Here is a 19586-nt window from a genome sequence, read left to right on the forward strand (position 1 = left end):
GCATGAGCTTGTTGGACTGCACATATAGAACTTCTATGTTTCCCTCTGTTTCAGACAGCTGAGATGGCCCTGAAGCTGAAGGCTGTTAATAGATGGTGTGTAACAGGGACACCCTTGATGCGAAGTGTTGAAGGTAACACACACAACAATATTATAGAATAAGTAGTATGTCACACTGTTACCTTGTGATTTTGAAATAAAGTCAAGGCTCTTATTTATACTAGCTGATAAATGTTACAATTTTTTTTTAAATTTCAGATATTTATGGGCTGTTGCTTTTTTTGGGAGTTGACCCACTGATGGTGCATCAGTGGTTCCGCTTGCTTCTGTGGGAACCCTTCTGTCATGGATTCCAGCATCCAATGCATGAAGCCTTACAGAAGATATTGTGGAGAACGGCAAAGAAAGATGTCATTGATCAGGTAGAGTCTAGTGTCAGCAAGTTGTTACATATTTTAGTGTTCAGCTATTGCTCACTAAAGATTTATAAAAAAAAAGTTTCAAAGTAATACTTACTATGAACATTCTTCCATTTAATAGGAAGTCCTTAGTGCACTCAAAAAATGATTTTTTTTTTTTTTTATGTTTTGGGATCGCGATATAATTATATGGAATGCCTTAAAATAAACAGTAAGAAATTTATCTTCATACCAAATAATACACTTGATATTCCTCTTAGAAATCCTCAGTATTGAAGAATATTAACATTGAATTTATTCTGTAAATGAGTAATCTTCCTTTATCTTTCTTGAATGTGACACACATATTTTCTGGACTATATACCCAGTATACTAGGCTAACTGCTGTAGTGAACATTGATGCATGACAACTTATTTATTGCATATTACAATCTCTTCTGCAGGAAAGCAGCATTAAATGTCAAGATCAGCAGTTTTACAAACCAAAATTATTTTCAAATTTTTATTTACATCCATTTTAAGGATGTTTCAGCTAAAAATTGTTTGTCTATTTTTCATGCTGAATGTGTTGGTATCATTTTTTTTTTATGCGCTGATGTAAATAAACCTTCTGTTATATTTTGAATGTAGATTGACCTCCCCATGCAAACTGAAGAAATCAACTGGTTGACATTTTCACCAGTGGAGGAACATTTCTATAGGAGACAGTACGAAATATATTTACGTAATGCATACACAGTGAGTACCAATGTCACAAAATAGTATCACCTCTCCCCGTGCTTACATAGTGAGCATATGTTTCATACTAGCAATCTTACAATACCCCTGAAACTCAATTAAGAAAATGTGAATTGAAATGGTTCATGACATATTTATTTATTTATTTTTTAAAATCTTTTTGTGTGTTTTCATTTCATCAGTACAGGAGCAGAGCTCAGCGTATACAAGATCATAGCATCAAACTTCATTCACTGGATAGAAAGACAATCAATGAGGTCTGTTTGACCTTAGAATATAGTACTGGCAGATGTTTCTTTTACAGACTACTAAGAATCTAGTAATTTTGCTTGTATCTTGCAGAAATTTGAATTTTTAAAAAATTTAATCTTTACTTTATTAGTGAATTGTTGCTAATAGTACTTAGTTTTTCTCAGTAAACAGATAACTTTTTAAATTGTCACTCTGGTGATTGTGAAAACACTAATGATTTAAACTAGCCAGCCTGATTTATCTGTCTATGCGTAAAAATGCTGTGCCCCACCAGCCAGATATAATGGTTCTCAGAAACTCAGGCAAGTTGGACTTAAAGGGGGTGGGGTAAACTGAGGGTCCATAGGTTTTAATTTTACCATATGTCAAGGTTTACCAAAGACTTGATAAGTTTTTCATGTTATTGTAGTATAAATTTGATCATCAGAATTTTTACCACATATTAAGATGATAATTAAGCCATAACTCTATGGGTCTAATCCATCTACAGTGGCTTTGTTAAAGTCTCCTTCATTCACTTTATACCTCTCCATCTGCAATCATTTAATAACAAATTTATTTGTTGTGAGGAGCAGATTGACAATATTCACTGTCAATTTCTTTATTTCTATATCTTCTGTTCAGTTCTAGAACTACATCTGAACTATTAGATTTATTACATGTATTCCTGAGATAGTTTAAGTATTAATTCAGAAATGGCATTTTTTTCAACTTTAATAATCTATATTGAATTTCTGCAATTATCTAATGTGTTGTATATTTTTTGAGAATACTATTCATTATGTGAGGGATTTTTTTTCTATAAATTGCCATATTGTGTCTACAGTTTTCTAGTATATAAACTAAACAACTTGGCTTGGCTTGGCTACCTATGACTCGGGCAGAGTTGTGTTTACTGAGCGCCTGAAGGCAGCACGGAAAAACCTTCTCCTAGATACCCCCTCCCCCCACTAGTCCACAGCTGAGATTGGACCAAAGCGCTCTGAGCATGCTATAAGCATGAAAGTAGCGCTATATAAAAGCCATAATTTATTTTAAAAATTTATTTGATTTGTAATTTTCAGGCACTAGAAGATGTAAAAAGAACATGAGATTTAAATAATAATTAGTCATTTTTATTCCTCCCTCATGTATGATATTTGTATTCATTTTTTTTTTTTGCATCACTCTGTAGCTGTTAAATCCACTGTTCAGACTAAGACAAGCTTGTTGTCATCCTCAAATTGTCAGAGGCGAATTCCTGCCACTCAACAAAGCGTAAGAGATTTCTTAATGCTGTTATTACACTTTGAAACTTAACACCACAAGCTTACAAATAGTTTTATTAAGTGAGGTTTAGAATGTTTTATGTTCTACAGGATGATGACCATGGATGAACTGTTGGAACACATGACCAAAAAAGTGAAAACTGAGTGTGAAGAGGCTCACCGTCAAATTGTAGGCTCAATAAATGGGTTGGCAGGTCTGGCCATTCTCAAGGGAAAGGTAATCGATCTGTAAGCTTTCATAATTTTTGTTCTCTCCCTTTGACAGAAAAATGTGATTGAGTCACAATAACTAGAGGTAATATATAAGTTGTTAATTTATTATTGATTAGGCTTATTACACTTTGGTTTATTGGGGTACCAAACATGATCTGTCTTCCCATTGCTTTCTCTGCTTCTCTGCTTCTTTTTTCACCTGTTACTGTTCCCTGGTCTTGCATGCTCTGAGGACCTTGTAATATGGCCACACAGTTTAAGTTTGTTTCCTGACTATGGTCAGCAGACTTGTACGCAATGCTTTGCTACAAATAACAAAAAAATGTATCCACAAGATGAACAGTGAATACTAATTATAGATTTTAGCTTGGTTTAGAACAATACATTTTAAATTACTGAAGCCCTGTAGAACCACTTTATTTTTGTAATAATTGTCCTAATCTAGGATTGCCAGAGAAAGAATATAGATCTCATTGAAAATGACTTTTCAAGACTTAACTCCTGTGTACCCCTTTTAACATTAAGTGATTTGATCATTTCTTTTTGTTCTAAAATTCATCCTGAATCTATATATCAATCAGTTTTATAATAAGCATATTGCTAGAATGCAGGAAATCTTTTTTAGTGAATTCTATAATGAGTGGTTGTTGTTTTTTTGTCTTGACTGTATTTAATTTGTTTCATAAATAGTACTTCTTATTTTTGAACTAATATCCTTTAGAGTTTTAGGTAGTAGTGAGTAAATATAACTTTCCTTCAAAGGACATCATTAATACTTCTAAAGATTATTACTTTAGCAGATTTTACTGTATTTTTAATATTATTGAATTATAAAGAACACTAATTTTATTGATTATATATGTTAAAAAAATATGTAATCCTTAATTTGTGCAAGTAAGTTGATAAATATTTGTTAAAACCACTATAGTGAGCCAGTGAAAATATCAGTTTGTCATTCTCTGCTATTACAGTTGGATGTTGCTGTTAGCAAGTACAGGGATGTCCTCCGGTCAGTGGAGGAACATAAAGACCAGTTCCGGACAGATGACCTGCAGCAGCTCCATGCTATGCACAACTTAGCTGAGGTACTGGACAAAAAACCAGAAGGTGTGTCCCCGACACTACGAGATGACACTCTGCGAATACAAGTAAGTCGTAGACAAAAAAATCATTTATTTCTGGTCATAAATTGTGTGGTTTAGAGAAAAATCATGCTCTATGCATCAAACAAAGTTCAACTGAACAAACTTATCAATTTCTAATGACGTGGCAAGTTTTCTAGTATGACCCTCAGACTGTCAAAAAGAATCATTTTAGGTACTTCTACAGCCCTGAAGTTGTCATAGAAACTGAGCTGTCATTACCCCTTTTGTTGCAATCACATTATGAAACTGTTTTTTTTTAATTTAATTTCCATCAGTACTTAATCTTCAAACTTAGTGTTTCATATTTTGTTCTTTATTCATTTTCAGATTTGTTTTGTGCTGTGAGACTGCTGTTCTGCATTCTATTATTGTCATTCACTCAGCTATATATGCCATACAATGTACAAGTATGCCGTGTCTGGTACAATGTCATTAGACCTATACTTACTGTTTGTTATTTCAGTGTACAGCCTTGATAGAGAAGTACATGTCTAAAACTAAGGTCAATGTTACAAGTAGCAAGGAGGCCTTGGATAATGTACAGCTTTCACTCCATGACATCAAAACAAAGGTAAACTTCAGTTACTCAAGTTTTAAATATCTTTCTTTATCTGCATTTTTGACTTCAGTATGAATATTTCAAAAGCTAAAAAGTTTTCAATTTGTTTTTTTTTCTGCAATTCTAAGATGTTGATTATTTTTATGAAATGTTTAATACAATTTGAGGCTTTTTAGATTTCAGTTATTCTTTTTGAAATCTGTTATTTAATATCAAAATATTATTGCACTTACTCCAGCATTTTCTGCTTCTTGCATGTTGTGTTTAGCTGCAAGCTCTTGATGGTGACTGGTGGGCAGATATTGTAGACATGACCACACAGAGGGGCATAGAAACGGAGCTGATTTGCAAGGTGAAGGATGACCTCCTGAGGACATCAACCAGTGAGGGGACTATAGTGGACTCGTGAGTGAACACTTAATTTTCTGTTTAATCATTGGGAAAGTGCTTTGTTGTTGTTGTTGAAGCATATAGAACTCAGTTCCATTTCTAAAAATACTTAAGGGTCTTTCTCTCAATGCCTATTGCTGCTGTTTTAGTCAACATTTAGTGTCATCAGTACAGTTTTTAAAACTCATTTTGCTTAATTTATTTATTGGATTTTGTTTGTTTGTACTAAAGACATTGTTGTTATTATCATTTATAGCATATGTATGCTAAGTATTGTATATTTTGTTTTAATTTAGATTCTTCACTGCCAAAGGTTTAATGTATGTTATAGACTCACATCTTCAGTCTCTGACTAAGGCCCACAAAGGTTTGACCAGTGCGCTAGAGCAACTGGCCAAAGATTCTTCCCAAGAGTTGGTACAACAGGCAGCAGCTTGCTGTCTGCGACCAGTGAATGAAGCATCAAAAACGTGAGTTTTGAACATTTTTTACTGTAATTTTTTTGTTTAACTTTTAATATTTTATTTTTTAGGTGTTATCATTTTATAGAATGTCCATATAATTTTTGACTTGGAGTTTGTTTTGTCTTATTGGAGCTTTTATTTCTCACTGCATCCTTCTTTATGTCTGGTAATAATAATGATTTCCCTTTTTTTCATTAGATGTCCATTTTGTGTGGTAGATGAACTGTTTAATGAATATGAATCTAAATTGTATCTCTTTGTTGAAAGGTAGGTGACCATGAAGCTTGTCATTCATGAACTTTAAAGTCAATAATGTCTATTCCTTTTAATTAAACCACTTCATGACAATATTATTTGAATCCCAAACAGCAGATCATTGTAACAGTATTGAAATGATATTCATAATTTTGATATGCTGCAAATTTATAAGGCAAACATAAAAATAAGTTTCACATTGCTTGTTGAGCTGATTTTCAAAATTTAATGAAGAATAAAAGTACAATACATTCTTTTAAAAAATATTTTGTAATCTTTATTTTCTGCAGAGCATTGACTCTTGTTATCAGTGGATACATTGAGTTGACTTTGTGTTTCTTTCACATTCTTTGCTCTGATTAATATACATTTTTCTCCAAATAATTATATGTTGTATGGACTTGCAGGGGTGTGACAGTTTCTGGAGATGACAATGCTATGGCCTACTTGGTCAGTACCAAGAGGCAAGGTACATGGGCTGACAGTGAGGGGGAGAGGGCGCTTAAGAGCATTCATTCATTTTACAGACTGCATTTCGGTAAGTTTTGTACGGTAATTATTTTTGGGGGAAGTTTTGCTTTCTTTTGCTATGTAATGTAACAGTTTATTGAAGAAAAGTGAATGTTGAACATAAAGTACTTTCAAAATGCTTGAAATGCATCACATTTCTCAGAAGCAGTTTTATTACATCTACAATATAGCTATAAAGGGGAACAAAGGATATTAAAATGGCTCACCAATAAGGAAGTTCACAGTGGATTAAGAAAAACATGTTTGTCACAGATGTATTTATGTATGTGTGTATAATCTATTTTTACAAAAGTGCGAATGACTGGAAGTGTGTTAGTTGTGAGAGAGGAGACAGCGTGTTATATGCGATGAAATTTAAAATAAAGTTTCTGTGTTTTGATCAAAATTGGAACCAGTGAAATCTGCCCATGTGGAGTGTCACCAGAGAATGCTGACCATGTCCTTCAAAACTGTATTCTTTACCAAGAGGCCTGAACAAGATACTGGCCCCAAAACACCCAAATAGAAAAAATACTATATGGAGAGCTCCTGATTAGGAAACCACTGCACAGTTTATCTCATATATTGGTCTAGTCATCTGAACGCTCCAACATAAAAATGAGAACGAGGAAGAAGAAGAGAATCAATTTGTTATGTGTTTGATGTAGTTACAGCTGAACCCAGGGACACCTAGACTTCAAGAGAAACTAAGTTAGTTTTAAGAGAGCTTTAGGCATATATCATAGAAAACTGTAACAATGATCATGGATAATGGTTTGCATGTTGCATCAAATAAATACAAAGTGTATAATAAAAATATTATTGACATTAAATGTTATAATATTCATTCTGGAATTTTGTTTTTCTAATAGAGACAGACATTGACATTCAAGAAGCAGCTAATTTACAGTTTAAACACTTAGATACTCTAAAAAAGGAATTTAAGGTATGTAGACATTCTGCTTTTTATAATTACATAATTTGACTTTTTAATTGGGACTGCACTATTTTGGTTTCCTAAAATATAAAAACAAAGATTTAATTATTTTTGAAAAGAAGTTAGATAATGAATTTGTATAATCATACAAACTCCAAGTCATCTCCTATGGTTTGCTGTTTGGTAGGCAAGGCATATGAAAAGTCATAATCAGAGAGTGGGTGTATAAGAAATGTCTGAAATCCAGGGAAGAGTCTACTAAGGTCTATGATGACTTCCAGCATATGTGTCTCACCTAGAATAGAACAACCAGTGCTGGAGGCTGAAAAGCTGTAGCAATTGATATTAGTGCAGTGCAAAAGAGGACACTGCCATTTACATGTATAAGTTGCCCTTTCCTAGTCAAATTAAGATTCCCATTGTCGCCTTTGTGGAGAGCCAATGTGTATAAATAGGTGTGTCCCCAGCACCAAGAGCTTTGGTGGTCTGCAGTGTCACATGACCTGTTAGAACACTATGGAGGTCAGAAATATTTTAGTGTGATAAATATTAGGGTGTGAAATCAGATATCATTAGTGGTTTTCTTTTTTTTAGAGATTGAATGTCATTAGTGAGCTATTATAGTAATAATTGTTAATAAGAAATTAAGTGTTACAAGTCATAGCAGGAGGCATGGTGGCTGAGTGGTAAAGCACTTGGCTTCCAAACCAGGGTCCTGTTTTGAATCCTAGTGAAGACTGGGATTTTTAATTTTGTAATCTTTTGGGCGCCTCTGAGTCCACCCAGCTCTAATGGGTACCTGACATTAGTTGGGGAAAATAAAGATTGTTAACCGTGGGCCACTGAAACAGATGACCTTTTACATTATCTGCCCTATAGATTTCAAGGTCTGAAAGGGGAACTTTTTTTTTTTTTAAGTCAGCAAACTTCATGTGATGATATCAGATACTTTGAAGTACAAACTATCAATAACCACAATCCTATATTCCTCCATACTAAATTTACATTGAAAGTGTTATGTTTGTTGTCTTACACAACCTTTGCATAAGATCCTGCTTATCTCCTGTCTGACTAGTGTGAATTGACCTGATTTTTTACTTGTAGACAAAAGAAAGCATAGTGACAGAAGACATATAGAAGACAGTAAAGAATATGAACCACCGCCTGTTCAATCTTGTTGTAAAATAGTTGACAAAACTATTTACTTTATATGTTACTATGTTAAATTTTGTGTCTGCTTTCCAAATTAATAATATTTCCTGTAACTACTGTACTGGAGTATTGCTTCAACATTGTTGCTTTTATATGATAAATGGTTTTCATATTTAATTTTACAACAAAAAAGGTTTCACTTTGAAATGATCAAAAGTCAAACATTTCCACTTCATTCAGCACACTACCTAATGGGGGGGGGGGGGGGGTTTCTTTAGCTCTTCTAAATATAAAACAGATGGATAGGCCACACAAAACTTAAAGTGGCATTTCCCCCTAGCAGATTATTTCTTTTTCATTTGGAACTAGAAACTTAAAACAGATTGCTAACTTACAATTAATTTATCTAATGATAAAGAACTCTTACTGTCTAAGGTAAAAACATTTACTTCACTATTCTTAAGATATAGATGTTAGTTAAAGTGTAGCATTTCTTTTTTTTAAAGAGAGAGTTAAAAGAGGATCAGGTCAAATCTAGTTGAATTGTTGGATTACAGATCAACATAAGTTATCCTCCATGTGCAGTCTTTGTCTGTTGATATGAAATTTATCCTTATTCCCAGTGCTTGCGTTCTCTCTGGATGAGCCACAGAGAAATGATCTCCGCCACAGATGAGTGTGATATGGCCATTGAGAGACTGAGACTCAGGAGCAACAATGAGCCAGAGACAGTCACCAAGATTCAAAACGTTATAGAGGAGAAAGATGTGAGGACTACTCCTGACCATCCCAACTCCCAACATTTTATATTTTGGGATGATTCTTTTAATCCTACAATTTTCTAGTTCATACATTTTATAAATATTTTGTTTTATATCTAATTGAGATATATAAATGCTCATTCAAATTTATGAGGTGATTAGTGAAGTTTGTCCAATGAAATTTGGTACTAGATATACATGTGATGAAGAGTATATTTTTCTCGTATTAGATCTTTACTCATGAACTGAAATTGTCGTCTGATGAAATAGTTGCTCGTGAGGAGCTTAAGAAGAAACAAGGCCAATTAATTTATCTCATGAATTTGGCTAAAAAGGTAAACTGAAAAAAATAATAAAAAATAAACACTTAATTGAAACTCAAAATATACCTATAAAAACATAACATAAAATATATATTTTCTTTTCTTTAAGAATCAGAATGGGGAAGAGAGCAATCCAGACACTTGTCCTGTCTGTCAGTTTGGATTGGGCTTTGAGGTGAGTTGCCTTGTTGATTTCTTGAAAGATCTAGTATTGTTGTAAGAACAACCTAGAGGTTATGGCAGTAGAACAAAGCAGACACCATCTTGATTGTTGCTCAATGTCTTCATTAACTCTACTTACAGAAAAAGATGTTTATGTTAACATTATAATGCACAGAAAGTTACCACAGTTTTGAGATTATGGAATAATGTTCTGAAATCTTCAACTTTTTAGATTTTAAAAAATTTTGGGATTTCAAAGTAACATCTCTGTTACATCTTAAAATTTGTATCATACATCTTAATATTTGGACAAGGTATGGCTGCTGTTCAACATAAGCACTTTAGAAAATTTCACATTTTTTTTTTAGGAACCAACTACTTCAATATGTCAATAACTCAATAATTTATGTACTAGAGGTAGCCAATTACCCCAACTGTTCAGCAAAGATCCCTACACTTTATACACTTATCTGTTTGATGACCATTTTGTTCCAAAAATGTACAATCCTCTGGTCTTCTCTGCAAAGAAATGGAACTCTCCTTAGAGCTAAGATAAGCCTCATTCATCTTTATAAGAATATTGTGAGCCATTTATTGAAAAATTACCTTGATTAGCAACTAATTTGTCCCCAATATTTAATGTGTTTCTATCTTGGTATAAATTATTTTAAAACTAGTGTATGCCTCTAGAGAGGCTACTCTTGCTCTACAACACTAAAGATGTTAAGCTATTATAATTATTATCAAAGAATGGTAGAATTCAGGGATGGTGAGGTAAAAGTGTTGTCCTCAAATGTTACAAAGTTTCATTTAACATTGTGGATGAGTCCAGGTCCAAGTTTCTTTTATTTCCAGTGGAGTGTGCTGCTTTGTGGCCACTGTTTCTGTCTTCGCTGTATCAGAACTCTAATTGACCGTAATCTCATTGGTGGGCATTTGATGGATCGCAGGCTCAAGTGTCCACTCTGCCGTCACTTGACACCAGTGAGGGACATTTCCTATGTCACAACCAGAAAAACAGAGAAAGTTAATGTTAAGGTCAGGAGTTAATTTTTTCTTTCTTTTTTCTTTAGCTAAACATGTGCCTTATGTCTTGGCTTTTAACAGACCTAGTTTTAAAGGTGTATTTATGGCTGTCTGATTATCTCTTAACTGATGATGATGTGTTGGTCAACAGGGAAGTCACTCCACCAAAGTTCAAGCTGTTCTGGAGTGCCTTATCAAGATCAGAGAACAAGATCCAACAGCCAAATCTTTAGTCTTTTCAGTGGTGAGTGGAACTAGTTTCAATTCTCAACTAAAACTGTCATCAGCTCTTAATGATCAGTCTTACCTTCACTTTGTAATGCTGTTAGCTTTGACATAAATATTCATATACTATCCTAAGTTTGTTTTCGTATTGTTTGTCACCAAAAGATGTTCATTACCTGTTGATGGAGGCTTGTATTGAGCCACATGAAACAAAAAAAAAGCTTTGCAATTTATACAGAGTTTGAATGGGTTGAATTTGTTTTACACTTCTTAGAAATACATTGTGAAGAGTTATAGGAATACAGTGGGTGTATTAAGTTATTCCGATCAGGAAAAGTTCTGTAGAAATAAATGTTCATGAGGTTATTTCTCCATTGTATATTTGTGTTTCAGTGGGTCAGTGTGCTGGACATCCTGGCTGCAGCTCTGGCAGAAAATAAAATCTTGTACAAAAGTTTACATGACCTGAATTATTTCCAGGTGAGTAAACTACATCTTCTGTCGGTGTAGTCTTGAAATTTTTTGTTAGCTAGAACTTGTGTGGCCTAACCTGACTTGTATCTATTTAGAAAGTGTAGTGTGTTTGTACTGTCTTCTAGTGTGTCATGCTTGGCTCTCTAGAACTTGTGTGGCCTAACCTGACTTGTATCTATTTAGAAAGTGTAGTGTGTTTGTACTGTCTTCTAGTGGGTCATGCTTGGCTCTCTAGAACTTGTGTGGCCTAACCTGACTTGTATCTATTTAGAAAGTGTAGTGTGTTTGTACTGTCTTCTAGTGTGTCATGCTTGGCTCTCTAGAACTTGTGTGGCCTAACCTGACTTGTATCTATTTAGAAAGTGTAGTGTGTTTGTACTGTCTTCTAGTGGGTCATGCTTGGCTCTCTAGAACTTGTGTGGCCTAACCTGACTTGTATCTATTTAGAAAGTGTAGTGTGTTTGTACTGTCTTCTAGTGGGTCATGCTTGGCTCTCTAGAACTTGTGTGGCCTAACCTGACTTGTATCTATTTAGAAAGTGTAGTGTGTTTGTACTGTCTTCTAGTGGGTCATGCTTGGCTCTCTAGAACTTGTGTGGCCTAACCTGACTTGTATCTATTTAGAAAGTGTAGTGTTTTTGTACTGTCTTCTAGTGGGTCATGCTTGGCTCTCTAGAACTTGTGTGGCCTAACCTGACTTGTATCTATTTAGAAAGTGTAGTGTTTTTGTACTGTCTTCTAGTGGGTCATGCTTGGCTCTCTAGAACTTGTGTGGCCTAACCTGACTTGTATCTATTTAGAAAGTGTAGTGTGTTTGTACTGTCTTCTAGTGGGTCATGCTTGGCTCTCTAGAACTTGTGTGGCCTAACCTGACTTGTATCTATTTAGAAAGTGTAGTGTGTTTGTACTGTCTTCTAGTGTGTCATGCTTGGCTCTCTAGAACTTGTGTGGCCTAACCTGACTTGTATCTATTTAGAAAGTGTAGTGTGTTTGTACTGTCTTCTAGTGGGTCATGCTTGGCTCTCTAGAACTTGTGTGGCCTAACCTGACTTGTATCTATTTAGAAAGTGTAGTGTGTTTGTACTGTCTTCTAGTGGGTCATACTTGGCTCTCTAGAACTTGTGTGGCCTAACCTGACTTGTATCTATTTAGAAAGTGTAGTGTGTTTGTACTGTCTTCTAGTGGGTCATGCTTGGCTCTCTAGAACTTGTGTGGCCTAACCTGACTTGTATCTATTTAGAAAGTGTAGTGTTTTTGTACTGTCTTCTAGTGGGTCATGCTTGGCTCTCTAGAACTTGTGTGGCCTAACCTGACTTGTATCTATTTAGAAAGTGTAGTGTTTTTGTACTGTCTTCTAGTGGGTCATGCTTGGCTCTCTAGAACTTGTGTGGCCTAACCTGACTTGTATCTATTTAGAAAGTGTAGTGTTTTTGTACTGTCTTCTAGTGGGTCATGCTTGGCTCTCTAGAACTTGTGTGGCCTAACCAGACTTGTATCTATTTAGAAAGTGTAGTCTACTTTGTACTGTCTTCTAGTGGGTCATGCTTGGCTCTCTAGAACTTATGTGGCCTAACCTGACTTGTATCTATTTAGAAAGTGTAGTCTACTTTGTACTGTCTTCTAGTGGGTCATGCTTGGCTCTCTTGGTGCAGGTTTGGATGTAATCCTCTTCATTTTGTAAAGAGTGTCCAAAACTTATACAACTTATAGACCTTGTGATTTGGTGACATTTAATAAGAATAATAATAAGCTTTAGTATCCAGCAGAAAATGTGTTTTACTTGTTAACTTTTATCTAATAACAATGCTCAATAAATACCATGAAATTTTAAATATACAAAAAGCATAAAATGGGATGTCCATTCAATTAACAGTCACAGTCCAACATTTCAACAATTAGTTCTTGTGTAATTGATGGTGGCTATTGTTTTTGTGATCATCATTTGTCCATGGACTTTGTGATAGAAAGGTAAAAATTAACATTGACAGGATGTTCGTTTAAACCTTTTTGATTGCCAACCATTGATTCTTGTAATATTATTTACTTTTATTTAGGCTTTACTGGAAGTGAGACTCAAAGGAGACAACTTTTTTTATCAGAAATATTAATTATTCCATATAATTGAAGTAAGAACCCATTCATGACCATTTTATAGAGCTCTGTGGGAACTCTTGGATGTCATACAGTTTGAGTGTATCGTTGTTAGCCAAGTGTCAATTCTATAGGGTCTTTTTAGTCAAACTTTTAGTTTAAAAACAAGTTTCATTTATTGTTGCATTTTAAGCGGATTAGATCCAGTTAAAAGTAAGCCAGGTTTGTTTGTATGTAGTGATACTAGTGGTCAATATTGTATTCACCCACTCAAATGTCCTAATCATATTTACTTTCTTCTTATAGCCAAGTTTATTGCTGCTGAGCTGTGAGCTCTTTTGCAGACTGTGCCAAGGAAAAAAAGTGTGCTGTTTTCTTCAGTTGTTCAGCACTGCCATAGAGGGTGCTGGTTATGTTGGGCTGTAGTGAAAGTAGGGTCTGCCTAAGGTGGATTAGGGAGGGGCATTCAAAGAGGATATGGTTTATGGTTTCAAAGGGGTGGGCGCAGTGTCTGCAAAGGGGGAGTTGTGTGGAGTTTATTTTGTTCAGATGGTAATTTAAAAGTTGTGTGTGTCCTGTTCTTAGTTGGAAAATTGTAGATTGTTCTTTGCGGGGAGGATGTTAATACTGTCCAGTTTGTTAGGCATAGTCATTTCTTTGTACATGGATCTGCCTGTGTTTCCTGATGCCCATTGGTTGAGCCACTCCTCTTTGTGATTGTTGACTAACATTGACCTTAGGGTGAGGTAGTTAACAGGTCTATCTGGTTGTTCCATAAATGAACCTGCTTTTGTTAGCTTATCTGCCATTTCATTTCCCATGATGCCAATGTGTCCAGGGATCCACTGTAGTGTGATATTGATATTTAACTTTGATATAATCTGATAGATTATCGCAATTAGATATTTACTTTAAATTTGCACCATACTTCCAAATGTTGAATTATTTTAACAAATGGAGGCCAAACTCTACATCTACAAAAAGCTAGCTTTCTTTTGTTGTATCTGGTGTACAAAACAACAACAACAGAAGTATTAATAAGCTGTCTTTTAAAAAGCATGTAATAGTTGGTTTTGTACACTTATTTTTAGCACTGCAAAGTCAAATTTCTCTTCTCTTCCCTTGTAGCATGATGGGACTTTATTTATGTTTTAGTTTATCCTATTTATGTTTTAGAGAAATCTTTCTGCCTTCAAGACTGAAGAGTCCATCCAAGTTCTGCTTCTCCCCCTTCACTCTGGTGCTAATGGACTTAACCTTGTAGAAGCCAATCATGTACTTTTAGTTGAGCCAGAGCTCAACCTGGAGGAGGAGGCCCAAGCTATATCTAGAATCTACAGGATTGGTCAAACTAGGTCAGGCATTGTTTTTTTATTGGCTTTATTTTCTGTGTGGGTGGGTGTCATTTGTCACTCAAATTTCTTGTCTATATACATGACAATTAATTAGCTTCAATGACCTATCTAGTTCTGTAGCGGAAGCCTCCTAGACTGTTACATGTAATCACAGTAACTCCAAATAGAGCTGCACATTTTGACTTGAAAAGTCTTGTCTGTGGCATTTTACTTTTCTAAACATAGAATGTTTTCCCTTTGCAACTTCTTGTGTGACTAAAGAGGCCAATCCTTGATACACAGCTGCGGTCACAGGTTGGGCATATGTCATCACCAGGTGCCATTGCATTTCTACCCTTCTTTCTGCTTCTGTTGTGTATGGCATCTGCAATCCTGAACCCTTCCTTTATGCTCTTTCTCCATGTGGATCTATCCAGTGCCACTTTTTCCCAGCTGCTATTGTCGATTTTGAAAAGCTTCATGTCGCATCCGTACAAATGGACTAGTCAAGATAACTATTTAATAGACCAATAGATTACAACATTGGAATCTGATTTAGGACTTAATAAGCTAAAATTCTCCTTTTTAAAGAAGCTCTCTTTATGAAGTCTGTCTCCATTCATATCAAGAACAAATGGCTGCACTGACTGCACTGACCTGTTTAATTGAGACTTGGGACATGGTTTGGACTACTAGAAATTTTTTTTTTTTAAAACTCATGCTAATTTTCATTATAATATCAAATCATTGAAAAGTGTGCTTTTTATTTTGTATTGTAGTTGTGTCAGTGATTCTGTATCACTTGATCACTTTCAGGCAAACCAAGATACACAGGTTTCTGGTGAGGGGGACAATAGAAGAGAAAATTTTCCACATGGTCAAATCATTAAGAGAGTCCAGCTCTGAGCCAGGCAGGGAGGACATAGAACTGACTGTGGGACACATTACCTCACTCCTGCAGCAGCCAGGGCCAGAGGATGAGGATGACATTGAGATTGAGGCTGGTAGTAGTTATATGAACAATCTTGCTGAGGGGCTAGTTCCAGAACTTAGCGGTAGTACAGAAGACAGTAGCAGTGACCACAATATAGCAGCAGGCTCTAGTAGCTCAACATAGTGTACACTAAAGTACCTGAGTGCACTAAACTAAACCATGTCATCATTCTCTATTTATAAAAGATTCGAATGAACTTTATTTAAAGTTGTTGTTTTTTTCAAATGTTGAATTTTCTTTTTATCCTGAATGTTTTAAATGTATGTGCAATATGCATTCATGAATATGTCTTGTAAATGATACATTGTAACAAAATATACTCACTTATACAGTACACATGTGACTATGATTGATTCATGCTGTAAGATTTATGTTGAACATCTTGAGCTTTTCTTTTAGAAGTAGTCTTTGTGAAGACCATTTTGTTTTCCACTGGTTCTTACATTGTAACTTTGTGATGAAACAATGATCACTTGCTATGTTGAAGTGTAGGTCCAGCACATAGTTTTGAGGCATTGGTCATTTGCTATATTGAAGAGTAGGTCCAGCACATAGCCTTCAAGTCACTTGCTATGTTGAAGAGTAGGTCCAGCACATTGCCGTCAGGCAATGGTCACTTGCTATGTTGAAGTGTAGGTCCAGCACATAGTTTTGAGGCATTGGTCACTTGCTATATTGAAGAGTAGGTCCAGCACATAGCCTTCAAGTCACTTGCTATATTGAAGAGTAGGTCCAGCACATAGCCTTCAAGTCACTTGCTATGTTGAAGAGTAGGTCCAGCGCATTGCCTTCAGGCAATGGTCACTTGCTATGTTGAAGTGTAGGTCCAGCACATAGCCTTCAGGCAATGGTCACTTGCTATGTTGAAGTGTAGGTCCAGCACATAGCCTTCAGGCAATGGTCACTTGCTATGTTGGAGTGTAGGTCCAGCACATAGCCTTCAGGCAATGGTCACTTGCTATGTTGAAGTGTAGGTCCAGCACATAGCCTTCAGGCAATGGTCACTTGCTATGTTGAAGTGTAGGTCCAGCACATTGCCTTGAGGCAATGACTACTTGCTTTTTTAATAAGTTCAATTTTTTAAAATAAGTTCAGGGCGGCTATATATGCATTAAGGTGATCTCCCAGTGGGCTGGTTGATACCTAATATAATACTATACACCCAATGGCTGGTGAGGTCAACATCGTATGGACAATTTTGAGTTACAAATTTAAAATTCTCTTATTTAAAAAAATTGTATTGTCATTGGCTCATGCCTTACCTTTATAAGAGATCTGTTATAATTTTGAAAGTGTAATATTACCTTAACATATTCCCTGTAATAATGGAATAACTCAAGCCTAAATACTTTGCTTTTGTTGAGTTTTAATCTCTTGAATGTACTATGCAATTAACAAACAACTGTATATGGCCAGGATTGTATAGTAATGCCAGGGTCGATTTTATGTATTGGTCATTTTGTTTGTAAAAAGTAGCTTGTGAAATAGTCTGCTTGCCCTCCTCTGACTGTAGACCATTCTTTCTGCTCAACTTTTTTCATTCTATTCCTGTGGAGTCACAAAGATGTACATTTTTTTTTTGAGTGCACTTTCTTTTCAATTTACTTCAGTTTATGAGTTGCTGGTTGAGTCTATTATATTTTGTTGGCTCTTGATCAATTGTGTATGTATATATTACATGTCTGTTACATGTACATGTCGACTTCAATTGTATATAGTGGGATCTTGCTACATTCATTAACAATGAAAGAAAGTCATGTTCTTATTTGTGGTCCGTTGAGCAGATGCTGTACATATGAACAAAGTGTGGGCTGCTCCAAGAACAAACTGTTGTGTCTTCTTTCCTTCATTCATGTTTGGACACTACAAGAACTGAGTGGGGAAACAAAACACAAAGTCATCTTTTCATTACAAACACAAGAGCTTCAGTTTGGTCTAATTACAACACTAAACCTTTTTAACTCAGGGGACACAACTTGAATGGTTAGTTGATAAGTAATGTAGAAACAGCTTCAATCCTTTTTGTATTTCATTGGACTTGTTGCTGCTAGAATAGTTCACTCTTTATTTGAAATGTTGGAGAGGAAATTCTTTCTTTTTTTAATACATAAGTGAGTTGGAGGATGGCAAGGGAGGGAACAAAATGATAAGAAACTTTGTACACTTTTTTTTTTTATGAGCATTCAAAATATTATTTTTTTTGTCAGAATGTTTACCTATTCATCACCCTCTGTTTATTATGGTCCTTGCAAAGTAGACAACTGGCTCACCAACAATCAATTCATGAGAATTTAGTTTAACCCACAAATGGTGGTTCACCATAACTTAGCTAATGAAACAGTTCACACAACATATGGCTCACTTGCACATAGATCACCCACAGTCTTTCTACCAATTAGCAGTTTCTTTACCAACTATTGTCAGGTGAACCATTCGTCTATGAATGAATTGTCTGTGAATTGTTTGTGGTGGAACCCTATTTCCGCAAGTGGGCATTAAATACATCTCCATATCCAGCCTCCTTCCAGTTACTTCCCTTTGAATGACCATATTGATTGGTTGTCTGCTTACACTTGTCTTTATCTGACTTGCACTAGAGCTACATTCTTGATACTTCTATTTATAGATTTCATTTTTTGTAAACATTTACTTATACAAGTGTGAATAATATTTTTATCAGGATATAATTTCAGGTCTCAAAATGTTTTTTGACTTCATCAAAGGCAGCTATAAATGGGAAGATAGATTTCGGTAATAAATATTGAGATATGATTGACATGAGTTGTTGTTCTTTTATTTTTAAGGGACGAAAGAAACTGTTTTAGTATTGGAGTTAGGCTCCTAGACATCCACAGTTCAATATTAATCAAGTAAAATCACATTAATACCATTGTTTCAAAAAAGTGAAATCATTTTATTTACTTCATATTTTTTTCTTCTAAGTAGGACTTTTTTTTTTTTTACTTGAGATCGACTCAAAACTTTTTTGGCCTGAAATCGACTCTAAACTTTTTTTGGCCTGAGATCAACTCAAAACTTTTTTTGCCAGAGTGAGACTCAAAACTTTTTTTTATTGTAGGAGGCATTTTAAAACGTTTCATAAGTAGGTCAAGTATATTTATTTGGTCTCCTGTCAGGACGTCGACCTGGGCAATGCCTCTCAGCCTCACAGTGGCGCTAGGTTGGAAACGGTCGTTCGAGGAAACAATAAGGCCAATAGGGAAGCAAAAAAGAACCCCCATTGGGGTGTCTAAGGACCAAGTCTATTGCAATGGCGGGGATGGAAAAAAGCCTCAATAAACATCTCACTATCCAGACACCGTACCTTTAGGGGCCTTTTTTTTATCGCGCACACCTTCACGGCCGATGTTGTACAAAGAAGAAACATAGGGAGTTTCCCCGATGTTCTTGGACTTTGGCCTCTTTCTAATCCTAGCGCCCTCCCTGGGATAGATCCTACGAGCCATCGGTAATTGGGCTGTAATCATTTAATCTGCTTGGATCTTTGTCATACAGAAGTTTCTTCAGACAGACAGAGGGAGACAAGCTACCCAAGAGTCAACTCTTAGGACAAGCTTCCATAGGCCTAGAGTTCCAAGAGTCTGGGACTTAATACTTTGGACAAGCTTCCATAGGCCTAGAGTTCCAAGAGTCTTAGACTTAACTCTTAGGACAAGCTTCCATAGGCCTAGAGTTCCAAGAGTCTTAGACTCAACTCTTAGGACAAGCTTCCATAGGCCTAGAGTTCCAAGAGTCTTAGACTTAACTCTTAGGACAAGCTTCCATAGGCCTCGAGTTCCAAGAGTCTTAGACTCAACTCTTAGGACAAGCTTCCATAGGCCTCGAGTTCCAAGAGTCTTAGACTCAACTCTTAGGACAAGCTTCCATAGGGAAT

The 19586-nt window shown here is 35.5% G+C and overlaps 1 protein-coding gene across 1 annotated transcript in view; it reads left to right on the plus strand.

The window, feature by feature from the left end:
- Positions 1-18467, plus strand: part of LOC106050222 (E3 ubiquitin-protein ligase SHPRH-like) — a 44476-nt gene extending 26009 nt beyond the window's left edge. The window contains exons 11-31 of the mRNA XM_056032576.1: positions 55-133; positions 259-422; positions 1050-1157; positions 1340-1414; positions 2584-2666; positions 2768-2894; positions 3862-4038; positions 4499-4606; positions 4863-4999; positions 5281-5454; positions 5647-5715; positions 6111-6241; positions 7086-7159; positions 8926-9069; positions 9294-9398; positions 9496-9561; positions 10404-10586; positions 10726-10818; positions 11193-11279; positions 14540-14718; positions 15514-18467. Of these exons, the coding sequence (XP_055888551.1) occupies positions 55-133; positions 259-422; positions 1050-1157; positions 1340-1414; positions 2584-2666; positions 2768-2894; positions 3862-4038; positions 4499-4606; positions 4863-4999; positions 5281-5454; positions 5647-5715; positions 6111-6241; positions 7086-7159; positions 8926-9069; positions 9294-9398; positions 9496-9561; positions 10404-10586; positions 10726-10818; positions 11193-11279; positions 14540-14718; positions 15514-15814 (2664 nt within the window). The 3' untranslated portion in view covers positions 15815-18467. The remainder of the gene's footprint in view (positions 1-54; positions 134-258; positions 423-1049; positions 1158-1339; positions 1415-2583; positions 2667-2767; positions 2895-3861; positions 4039-4498; positions 4607-4862; positions 5000-5280; positions 5455-5646; positions 5716-6110; positions 6242-7085; positions 7160-8925; positions 9070-9293; positions 9399-9495; positions 9562-10403; positions 10587-10725; positions 10819-11192; positions 11280-14539; positions 14719-15513) is intronic.
- Positions 18468-19586: the final 1119 nt, after the last annotated feature.

This window comes from Biomphalaria glabrata, chromosome 6 (genome assembly GCF_947242115.1).
Source record: "Biomphalaria glabrata chromosome 6, xgBioGlab47.1, whole genome shotgun sequence".
NCBI classification, from domain to species: domain Eukaryota; kingdom Metazoa; phylum Mollusca; class Gastropoda; family Planorbidae; genus Biomphalaria; species Biomphalaria glabrata.